Here is a 12,690-nt window from a genome sequence, read left to right as displayed (position 1 = left end):
AATGAACGTATCCCATTAGAGGTCTTGTTCTCTTACTTTATGTACCGCCCCTGTATTATATGTGTATAGAATTGGCGTATTCCCCCGGCATTTTCTACAGTGATGATACAACAACACAAGGATTGATAGGGTCAGGAAACACCAGATTGGGGCTGAAGTGGGTAAACCGGGCCAGATATCCAGCTGGGGGGCAAGCGGGGGCTGAAAATAAGGGCGATCTCAGACTTTGGTTGGAAGCCCGGAGTGTAGGACTAATATAATACTCATATTATTATGCTGAGCGGTAGCATTATATTAAAACAATCGGTTCAGAAATAAACAAAATTGCCGTCCATTGCTTGGCTTCTGTTCAATGTGCTAATTAGCTGTAAATGAGATTTAAATCCCTCCCCGGCAGATTGAAGTCATCAAGAATACATGACAGCTGCTCCTAACACTCAACAACAGCCCCTGCTCAGTGCTCCCTTGGCCTCTACGTTATGGCGAGGAGCTGTCCAAGACTGAAGACAGATAGTGTAATTAATATCTATTATTTCATTGCGGAGGAATAATTGACGAACAAAGAATAAATTCAAACTGCAACACAAAGAATGATTTCATCCCAGACAGATTATTATAACAGAGAAGATTCCCTTGTGAGCGATTGTGATGGACGGCAAGGCTAGCCGTAACTGCATTTTATTACTTGGCCAAAATTCTAAATATACCTAGTTGTGAGCAGCGATCCTGAGAGAGAAGCTGGGCACATGCATAATCTGTAGTGCCACGCTACCTTCACTATAGTATAATACCCTCCCAGCCCCTCCTACAGTCCCAGCAGTCATGGTTGTCTCCATAGTTTTGGAATGCTGCCAAAAGGGTTAGCGCTTTATTAAAGGGGCAAAAAGCTTTATTGATGAAAAAAACATCTAACAATGGGGCAGATGTATTAAGCCTTAGCAAGAGATAAATTCAAGGGTGATAAGGAGAGATAAACGTCCGGCCAATCACCTCCTTACTGACTTTTTTCAAACACAGCCTGTAACATGGCAGTTAGCAGGTGATTGGCTGGACATTTATCTCTCCTTATCACCCTTGCATTTATCTCTTGTTAAGGCTTCATACATCTGCCCCAATGAGAGGGCTCTTCTCCCTTCTCCTATACTGCTGCTGAACATCCTGAGGATGGCAGAATAACCGTATACCTCCTCGCCAGTGCCTATCCCTCCTGCCTTGCCTCCTAACCCTCCTACCCCACAGCCTAACCCAAACCTCTCATCTCCGTAACCTACCCTGCGTACTTACGATGGGCATCCGGCATCGACAGCCTCCTTGATGTGGGCTCTAGTCGGGATGTCAACATCTGTATTTTGGCTGCCGGCATCCTGACAGCCAAGATGCTAATCACATCCCCAGCATCCACCTCTATGGCTGGGGCCAAATGTAATAGGGTGTGAAAATCTGAAAGTGAGAGATTTTTGGAGCGTTTTCCATGCTTTTTTTTTTAAAGCGGCAATCATTTAAATAGCAAAATCAACCTGTTTTGCCATGTAAATGATTGCCGGTTTAAAAAAAAAAAAAAAAAGGGAAAACCTCTCCCAGAATCTCTCACTTCCTGATTCTCACACTCTATTACATTTGGCCCTATATCTGGTCCTTAGCCCAGGGCCTATTTATCATTCTTCTTCAGCCACTGCAGTTTAGCAATCAATATAGCCAGAGTAGCTGAGCTGTGCCGGCCAGATACAATAAAAACGTAACAATAATTAATAATTATATAGTCTGTTTCGCCCTACAGCCTTTTATGTTGGCAGCGTAAAAGAAAATGTGTGATACAAAATAAGCAAATGAAGATTTATCAGTACAGAAGAGGGAGCTGAGCATTGTGACAATACTGAAATGCTGGACTATCATGTACTGTAGATCTGGAGTCTGTTGCTGAAGCTAGCACCATAGGGACTGTGCAGGACAGCGAGTTCCAGCGGTCTTGTCTCCTGTGTCCTGACTGTAACGGTAGATGGGTTGATAGACTTGGGGTACTGATTCAGACCTGTTTGCAAGGCTGCATATACTCCCAGCCTAGCGAACAGGTCCGTGCCGCCATATACCTGCCCCTGCATCTCCTTGCTAGCACGTGAGGGGGATTTATACGCCAACAGGTAAACTCCACTCGGCCGACTGCTCGCCGCCCCCTCTGGTGCCCGAATCCCCCCTCTAGCATGCAAGGGGATGTGAACGTTAACACATCCCCTTGCATGCCACTGAACAAGAGAGAAATCATTAGATGGTCGCTCTGACCATTGAATTATATTTCTCCCCTTTGGTAATAAAAGTCAGTCTAGATGGCCACAGATCACCACATTGCCGGGCGGGCGTTGACGTCATGTGCCGCCAGCCGTCTGCCCAGAGCAGGCATGGCCACGCCTTTTTGTTCTCAAGGGAAAACCCAGCATTTTTATTGGCGTTCCTCTGCTGCCACCCCCATCCCTTCCCTTTCCGGAGCAAGCGGCTCGACTAGCGTGAAACTCGCCGAAGCCGTTCGCTCCTGGGGATTACACTTACGCAAAACCAGAACATGGGGGATCTGGACGAATTCAGACCCAAAGGAACGTGTCTGAATCAGCCTCTATATCCGATTTTTCACCGCACCATAAAATGCCACAAGTTGCGATATATCAGTATACTGGCATCTGAGATGTAAGATTTTCAGCCTATACAAGTATGGAGAATGAATCTATCTCTTTCACCCGGCTTTGGATAAATATAAAATCCCAACCCATCCTCCGCTAAATGCCTCTGACTTTGTTATCACATTTCCCTGGCATTTGCAGCAGAAAAAAGGGAGAGAAAAAAAAGAAGAATGGTCGCTTTGATGTTCATCGCGCCGGCACGGAAAAGGTCATAGGTCATTCCTTGTAATTCAAAGCCGGACCCACAAAAAAAACAGGCAGCGTCCTCAAACTTTGAAGAGCGCCAATTACAGCTGGTAATGAAACGCAGGATAAAATGCAGCGCGCTCACCCCGCTCCCTGTTTGATGAATCCTGTTTAACAGCCCCGGAGAGACTTTAATGAGGGGGAGGTGTCAGAGGTGGGACTGGCAGTCTTTTAATGGGCGCTTTTATAAAAGGCCTGACGTGTGTCTTCTGTATTTGGGGAGAGAGGGGGGGGGGGGGTGATCATTAGCAAAGCGGATCTGAAGGTTTATTTAAAAGAAATAAATTGTAAATGCCAACATTACATTTGGAAGCTGTTCTCTCCCCCCTTCCTCCTTACTCCCTTTATGTTATTGAAAATCTGGGCATTGCAAATGTACATTGCGTACGTCAGTGGGTGCTTTTATTTTTCTTACTTTAAAGTAATTCTATAAATGTGCATCTCTTGTGTTTGATGTTCAAAGCCATCCATACCGCGTTGCTGGAACCAGAGATGTGGGGGATCTGGTGGCATCTGTCCCTCCTGCGTTCTCTCATCTGGATGGTGTAACGCGACTTTTCCTAAAGCAGATTGTAGATCATTGCAGGTCATGGCAGAAATGTTGCCGCAACCCCCTTTTGCCGTCTGGGCGCCAAGCATAAAATCCGCAGCTATTTCCACTTTCTGTGGCGATGATACAGTGAAGAACATTTTGGATGGATTCCCAGCGCGGTAATTAAAATGAAGAGAAAGTTAAACAACGAACAAATTAATGAGCTAGTTAGGATATCAGTGAGCTTGTACTGTCATCAGCCAAATGCTGCGGATAAAGTCAAACTGCTCCTTTCTCAGTTTTGGGTCCCCTGCGGGATTATAGAAGAACTAAACCGAAAAATGTTTTCATGCTTAAACAGAAGTAGCGGCCCGATTCCTGATCGCAGATGTAGCGGCCCGATTCCTGATCGCAGCCACCACACGCTCAGAGTAGCCACATACTTACTCGGTGGATAAACAGGCTTACCAGCCTATGGACGGGATTCGCTAAAGGAAAAATGCGGTAAAATCCCCGTTATAGAGGGTTTAACTGCATTGTGGTGTGCACGCCGGGTTTTCGCAGCGGGGGGGGGGGGGGGGGGGGGGTGTGGTATTGCCAGCAAAATCTGCCCATACCCCATAGGAGCCTATGGCCTTCTTGCACGGACACACGCCAACCCACCCTCACCTGTGTCCGGGCAGCCTCCTGCTGTGCTGCCCAGACCAGTGACCTCCTCATCCCTAACCCTGTACATCCCCTTCCTGGTGCAGGGAGGAGGAGGCGGAGCCTGTCCCGCAGCAGGCAGCAGCTGGGTAGGAGGAGGGGGAGCCAACGGGGACCCACTTACCCTCCACCGGTTGCTTCGCAAAGGGCAGCTCTTATCACAAGTTCTGCCCATTGCGCATATGTTAGAGCATATGCAATTAGTATAGCTGCGGTAGCCGGCAGAGGGGGCAAATGGGGCGGCGGATGTTAGTACTTCCTCCCCTAAAACAATTGGACACCCTGACACTCCCAGCGTTTTCCTAGACACGTCTGCGTTTTTCTTAACCCTCCCATTAAACAGCCGGTTTCCACCCCGAGATGCCTACCTCCTGTCAATCACCTTGCCAACAGGTGCGTATAGAAAAAGTTGCAGTACTTCATCGCAGGATGGCCTTGCGCATGTGTACAATGGGCCATACTCATGCGCAGTGTATTGATAATCGCCCACTGTACGAATACGCAGCCGTGCAATCAGGTATGAATTACCTCGTATATGTGTGGAAAACGATGTTCCTAATGGTCAAGTTGCGTGTGACTTGAGTGCCAGGCAGGGCTATTTTCTGCAGCTGTAACCAAAGTTGAGAGTTGGCTGCACACTAGACCAGGGGTGACCAGACTGGTCCTCGAGATCTACCAACCGTCCATGTCCGAATTCGCAGCCTTGCAAGTCCACCAAACCCCGGCTTGAGAATGGTGGCTGGCAACCAACCCGTTCGCAAGGCAAATTCGCATGCATACACAGTAACATCCATTCACAGCCTGGTGGGATCCGCCCCCATCATTCGATGGTTGCCGACTATCGAATGATGGCGAAGGCTCACGCATCTGTAAGGTTGTTGCCTAACACTTTTAGACTCCGCTAAATTGTAATGCATCGACTCAGGGACTGGGTATTGTTACATCAGTAACAGCACATCAGATGCAGATACCGCTAGGTATGCGGGACCTCGTGTCTACAATGTGAAAAGGTTTTAGAATATGAATGAGTGCGTGTGTCGGGTCCCCCACCTGTGAGCGCTGCATAATCAGCTGCCAGAATATAAATGTAGCATTATGGATGAAAGTCTAAGAATATCCTTAACTGTTACTTCATTCATCACCATCTCCTCGCATAGCGATGGGAGAGAATGCAGCAGCTGGAACCAGGGACCACATCGCCCTACTAACATAGCTGCCGCGATGCTCAGCCTGATCTCATAGACGTTGTGTGTGGGTGGCCACTGTCAGCAATAATTGTGGGTAGCATTTGCAGTTAATTTCCAATCACAAGCGATCACTGTAATCTGAGTGGATCGGTGTAATTTGCCCCTCTAGCGCTGGAAGTCGCCAAAGTACTCGCAGATGTCTTTAGGCCGCAATGACCCGATTGTGGTGGTCTAATTTCGCATTTGGGTGACGATTTAGGGACCTATTTATGGGTGGGTAAGAAAATAGGATATTATTTATTATTTAACGAATAAATATAGTCATGGACTGAACTGATTGTCTGCTGTGAAATAGGAAGCCCATATGTTGGTTTTAGTGGTATATATATTATATATATTATAGTGATAGCCACATAAACAGATTGGCATACACAATATTGGGCAGTGGTGGATTGGGAGATAGAAGCGGCCCTGAAAAAATTATTGTAGTGGACTCAAGTGGGCGGAGCCAAATCAAATGTAGACGGGACCAATACCAAAAGAGGCGGGATGAACACATGACCACACCTGTGTGGAAGACATTGGTGTCAATATGCTTGGTAGCAGTGAGGCCGAGAGGAGAAGAGCGTCTCTTCCCCTCTCCCCCAGTACCTGGGCCCAGATTGCTGTCAGCACCCCTGCTTGGCAATCTTGTGGCCACCAGACCTTCAAGCTGCTCCACATTAAACTCCACATTTCAAAGAATACCCACCTCCCCCAACTGAGACAAACAACTCATTACCATAGTCCTCTGAATATCATAAATATCCCCATCCCTCCCGCAGTAGATAAAAAAACACCCCAGAAATTGTTACACATCCAGATAGCACCCACTCCTGTCCCTTTAACAGAGGTCACATGACTTCTATAGATGGGCGCCGCCTTAGTTGACTATGTGCAGCATCAGGTTTTCTGCTCTGTGAACCGGCAAAGGTTGTTTGTGTGGTAGACAGGAGGGTGCGGGGCCACTTCTTTACACATTGGAATTTTTAAACAATTCAACTTCCATAACCCTATAAGACAGACTATAGTTTTTCGTCATAATTATTACACGATACTGTCGGATATTACACATTGGGGCAGATGTATTAAGCCTGATAAAGTGGGCGGGAGTCTGGGGGAGTGGTAACAGCCATGACAATTAGTCTTTTTATACACTGGATACAGTATGGGATACAGTACTAATATTTAACAGTACAGGTGGTCTTTAGCAGTGGTTTTCAACCTCGGTCCTCGAGGACCCCACACAGTGCTCGTTTCCAGGTCACCCAGCATGTGCACAGGTGCACTCATTATTCACTGACACATTTGAAACAATCACAGGTGGAGCTAATTATTTCACCTGTGATTCTGTGTGGAGACCTGGAAAACATGCACTGTTGGGGGTCCTTGAGGACCGACGTTGAGAACCACTGGTTTATAGTATAGGCTGTTTCAAACATTTAAATAAGATAAGTGGTCAGGAAAAGGTTAAACATGCAATAATAAATACTTAAATACACAAACATAATAGAACCAGTACTGCACTTTCTAAGCTCACAATCTCCCACTTCATGGTAAGGCTCCTGTCTCTTCCTCCTGGCAGCTGCTCTCTGGTCCATTGCTATGTTTGAGGGCTCAGATCCACACATACAGTAATTGTGTTAGAAGAAGCTGGAACTCTAGGCATGTGCAGCTGCTCTGCTCTGTCCCTTACACTGCATGATGTGGTGGCAGCTCTACTGATCATATTATATACCAGCTATTGTTGTCATAATTTAAGGCACTTGCCAAGAGGAGGGGGGTGTCTGTGCAACCAGAAACCCTCCCTGCGCTTACCTATGAGTCCAGTGGGATACACCCAGGGTGTTGCAAGGGGCTGACAATACTTTGGAACACCTAGAATTCCAGGGCTGTAATAAGGCAGGGTCCGCCAATAAAAATACGCCTCAGCTTATGTGCAAATATACGTGATCCGTTTCCTGCTTTAAGCAACTGTGTCTGGCACTCATCCGATTCTTTGCAAAGTAGCTATTGGGGATAAAAAAGAACAATAACCTGAAGATTTGTCAGGCCCAGTAATTGTAGGGAAATCTCCTGTGTGATTATAGTATATTTCCCTAATTACCTTGGTGTCCAATGTGCGTGAATCACGATGATAATTGTTACCCATGAACGGATAGATAAATTGGCATTAGAAGCATTTGTTTCTTTGTCAAATAGTAGTAAACAAACAAACCAAAAACAAACGAGTGCATAGGGGACACGCGGAGCAGCCATAAATTATAAAACACTCTTTAATTCTTTCAGCTTGATTAATTCATTATGCAGTAAACGGGAATCCGATAAACTGCTGACAGAAGCTGAAGAATAAGAAAAATAATCGCCCAACAATTAGATCTAAACTGAGCCGGCGGGCTGATTCCACGGCCCCTCTGGGGTCCTGCGGCATCTCCAGAGCTCAGTGATGCAGCCTTGTAAGTCCATGTAAGGGAGTGACAGGCAGGTAATATACGCCAGCAGTGGTGTCTGAGCCCAGACAGGATTCCCAGTCAGTCAGAAGACAAGGGAGTACTAATCAGGCTGCTACTGTCAGCATCCGTTCCCAGAACACATACATACAGCCTCAGCCGACGGAAGCATGGAATGAATTATACGTCGGCGTAGACTTGGGGTAAATTTACTAAGATGGTCGTTCTGTTGAAGATGGGATGTCGCCCATAGCAACCGCCGTTTTTTTATTTATTTGTTTATTTTTCTTTCTTTTTTTCACTGAAGCCTTCACGGATCAGTATTTTAAAATACGAATTTGTATTGAAAAATACGAATTTGTATTTAAAATACAAATTCGTATCGGATAATACGTACGAAGCATTCAAAAAAGACTGATTAGTAAATTATCCTCCAGAATACGAATGAAACTACAACTACACCAGTCGTATTCATTCGTATTAAGATTACGAATACGATTTTTCGTGTTCTTAGTAAATTTCCCCCGAAGTATCCATTGGTTTTGTGTCCGTGTCGACACCTGAGGACGTAAACCCTCAAATTGTGTACTGCGTCTCCTCACATGGCTCTCTATTTGCGAAACAGGCTTCAGGCCAGTTGCCTCGCTCCACTTTACCATTCCCAATCAGATTCCATGTGGATGGCAAAGTTTGGAAAAAGTCCAAAAATACCCAAAAGCTTATGTCAAACTTTTCACGAAACAACCAAAGCCCTTTGCTCGTGTTGACAATTTGACCATGTTGACCATATAGTGTAGACCTATTTAATTTTGGCCTAGTCAGCCACCTGGATACCGCTCAGAATATAGATATCTGCATTGCGAGTGTAATTATGGCCTTCTTAGCCCCAAACCCAATACAGTTTTTGCTAAGTGATGCAGTATTTGCATTTTCCTCAGGTAATAATGCTGTGTTTTTTCTTGCCTCAGTTACAGATATTAGTATAGTATTATTATCATTAATGGTACTTGTTTCCTAGCACGGCGCCCATTGCATACCATCGCATACCATATTTAGTGGTGTGCGATGCGATATTCCCGTTAAATTAACAGGAGTGCTTGTACAATGAAATATCGCATAGCATCGCATGCCAGTAATTGTACAAGCACCCTGATGGGTGCTTACTATGTTAAATGCACCCCCATTGTCAACGCCTCCCCCACTATCAACGCCAACCCGAAGCGTGGCGAGCGCAGCGGTACACGTCCTCCGACCTTTTCATACCCCCACTATCCACTTCGGCGTGGAGTTGATTTTAGATAGTGTGTCGAGCCACCGAGCCCGAAGCGCGGCGTGCGCAGCGTGCCCCGCGAGGGGACGCAGAATACGAACCCGAAGCGTGGCGAGCGGACACGGAATACATGTAAAGTAATCCGTGTCCCCTCGCGGGGCTCGCTGCGCTTGCCACGCTTCGGGCTCGGCACTATCTAAGTTCAACTCCACGCCGACGTGGATAGTGGGGGTATGAAAAGGTCAGAGGACGCGTACCGACACCCCTCGCAGGCTCGCTGCGCTCACCACGCTTCGGGTTGGTGTTGATAGAAGGGGTGGCGTTGACAATGGGGGTGCATTTAACATTGAAAGCACCCATCATGGTGCTTGTACAATTAAAAATTATTATATTGCATGCGATGCGATAAGATGCACTTCGATCAAAATCGGGGGCGCCGTGCTAGGAAACAAGTACCTCATGAATATTAGCATTATGTTTTTTTATAACTATTGTCCGTAAATAAAGGGAGCACAAAATGGATGCCAACATAATAACTAAGCTGGTTGTTTACCACTTGACATTTTTTTACAATGGTGTCTTTGTAACCTGGCTTTTCCAAGCATTATAATAAGTAACCCCCACCATAGTCCTCCATAAAGTGCATCCTGACCTTTCCTAGTAGATTAAACACCGCCTGGTGTATCCAATTAAATAAAACAGGCCATGCTTTCTATGTACATTGTTAATTACTCTCTGCGGGGCTCCTAATCTTCAAGCAGATTCTGAAATGAGAATCCTGAATTATTTAAACCGAACAAGTGGCGCTACGCATCTCCCCTGCCACCGGGGAGGGCGTTTCCACCCCTTTATTTAATGACACTGAAGATTTTGTTTTTTTTGCTGTCTAAAATGGCTCAAAGGATGCTCCAAGTTTTTGTGTCCCAGCTGAAGGCAGGTATGACAGATTTTATATATAGTCCCGGATTTACTATCAAGTGAAGTTTTTTTTTCTTTTTAAAGTGTGTATGATTGATTGTTGTTTTGCGGTCTGTGTGATGTGCGATCCGTACAAGGTCCAGGGGTCCAGTTTTGTAATTTGTTTCCTGTTTTGGTTGATGTATGGGGCAAAACTGAAGGCCATCTCAGTGAGTTAGCTGGTTGTAGCAAAATGGCTTCTTCCAGGGGAATTCTGGGAACTGTGTTCTGAGGGATTAAGATTGGAAAGTTAATATAATAGTGTAATGTTCTTAGCATGGGTAAATTAAGACGGTTGATTACTGATTTTAATTAGTGCTGTTTTGTGTTTTTTTATTGGAGGAGAGACACACTAGGGGGGAAGTGATGCCATTTAACGAACGCACATTGATCTCTATTAGAAAACAGTGTCACCTAGGCAAACTGTAATCTCCCCATAACTCAGGACCGTCATGAATACAGAGATCAATGATTGACTGTAGTAGTCCACTGGCGTCTCCCAGTATGCTGGAGGAACTACAAAATGCAGACTGAGTAAAACTGCCTACAGGTTCATGGATAATATTAATAGATTATTTAAACATGTGTGCAGTACAAATGTCCTTGTGTTCACAGCTTATTGTTGTCCTCTGGTAATTTTGGTACATATATATATATATATATATATATAATTTGATACACGGTACACTACTCACACCGTACACTGCTAGTACCCCATATACTGCTAATTGCTAATACCCCATATACTGCTAATACACCATACGCTGCTTAACTGCGGAGGTCTGAGTGCATTGAGGGGGGAACTTTGTAGGATATGTGAGATCTTGGGGCTTTTCGCACTCTGAGAGTCTAAGGTGTCATTTTGTGGCAAGTTGGGGGGGGTATGAGTGGCTTTTGGAATTTTGGAGCCCCTAATCCAAAACGTTACTACTGGTATAAGGATAGCGCTGATAATCTCCAAACGCAAGCCGCACAATGTACAGTAGAACTGCCCCTGTCACATGGCAGAATGACTATAGTTTCACATCGGACTACATTTAGCTCACATCTGAAATCTACACCTAAGGTATACTTGTAATAATAATTTAATATATAATGCCAGTGCGTAGGGAGTCTAACCAGGAAATCTGAAGTATCCCGCATTTCAGGCCACAAGGCGACATAATTGTACAGAGGGACACTGTATTTTTTCTTTTATATAAATGTAATTGACCTACTGTTGCTAGTGATGGATTCACTGCTGGTGATCTGATCCTTATCCCCGACTCTCTTCCAGATGATGGGAAGCTGTCCCTGGAGGAGTTCCAGACATTCTTCTCAGATGGGACCCTCAACGAGGAGGAGCTTGAGCGGCTGTTTCACACCATCGATTCTGACAACACCAAGTAAGAAAGTGATGTGCACATTCCTCTGCTCACTACAACGCATCCCTGTGTTTCCTGTGCTCCCTGTTTCCATGTCTGGCGGTCTATAGTCCCTGAATCTGACCCTGTGTTTCTGTGTGCTCAGGAAAGGGTAAGGCTGTGGGTACTGTAGGGGTAATTATATCCAGGATTTGGGATGAAATGCTGTCAGCTAATATTAGTGAAATCAGGTTCCTAATAGCGTTCCCATCAGCAGGGTGCCATGCCCTTCCTGATTTTAAATAGCTGAAATGCACCCTTCCCTTATGAAGGCCCCTCCGCAGAAACTGCCTACCTGGTGCCATCCCCACCTGCAGTTGCACACCCACCCCTGTGTGAATAGATGATGTGCACAGTGTGGATAGAGTTTGAGGGCAGCCCATAAGTTCTGGGTACGACCCCTAGAGTGTGTCATGTGACCACACCTCCTCTGAGTGACCCCCCAAAAAAAGAAAAACAACAATTTGCCACTTTGGCAAAACCCAAAACCATGTTACACTGCTGGTGGGGCAGATGTTAGACATGCTGAGAGGTTTATAATTGGGAAGTACTGGTATGTGTAATGTGTGCAAAACCTGCACCCGGAACTGTATGGATACAGCAAGTACCCCCATTACCGTCAGAAAGATGTGTTTTCCTCATGTGTTGTGCACATCTGTATGTATGGAAACACCAGATTAGTTTCTGTCACTGAGTGTGACATCTTACTTGCATTATTGCTTTATATGTCCCGTATCCTAAACATGAAGCGCCGTCTAATGTCCTTACAGCTGCTGCTCGCCGCCTCGTTCCTACCCCATCATGTCTCTTACGGTTTAGTACGATTATCTGTCATCTCCATTTTAGCAGCAGCTGCTGGAAATAGAGGTTTATGAGGGAAAGAAAAACAAATCCTGCCAGAAACATCATCTTGGTTTATTGTCAAATGCAGAATTAAACAAAAGGGATGTGAGCCTCACACGTCTCATCTCTCACAATGAACGCTGCTTAATTCCTCTAATCATTCTGATTAAACATTTATTTCTGCTGTAAAGCGGCTCGATTAACACTTTCGTGTGCTAAGCTTTCGTGATCCCTGAAGGTTTTCACTGTAAACATTTTTTTTAAATAAAGCTTTGCTCTTTTGATCTGTTTGTCGCCGTCTCTAAAATGTCATGGAGCGGAGATTGTGGGCCTAGAGCCCTAGACCATTGACGTAGATGATTGAATCAATAAATGGGGCTATTGGAAAT

At 45.4% G+C, this 12,690-nt stretch overlaps 1 protein-coding gene across 2 annotated transcripts in view; it reads left to right on the top strand.

Moving 5' to 3' along the window:
- NECAB2 (N-terminal EF-hand calcium binding protein 2) overlaps positions 1-12,690 on the top strand; it is a 127,625-nt gene that overhangs the window by 25,600 nt on the left and 89,335 nt on the right. For both annotated transcript variants that reach the window (XM_083163964.1, XM_083163963.1), the window contains exon 3: positions 11,332-11,440. In XM_083163964.1, coding sequence (XP_083020090.1) covers positions 11,332-11,440 — 109 coding nt within the window. The remainder of the gene's footprint in view (positions 1-11,331; positions 11,441-12,690) is intronic.

This window comes from Crinia signifera, chromosome 11 (genome assembly GCF_055691185.1).
Source record: "Crinia signifera chromosome 11, ASM5569118v1, whole genome shotgun sequence".
Taxonomy (NCBI): domain Eukaryota; kingdom Metazoa; phylum Chordata; class Amphibia; order Anura; family Myobatrachidae; genus Crinia; species Crinia signifera.
This window is presented reverse-complemented; position numbering and strand designations above follow the sequence as displayed.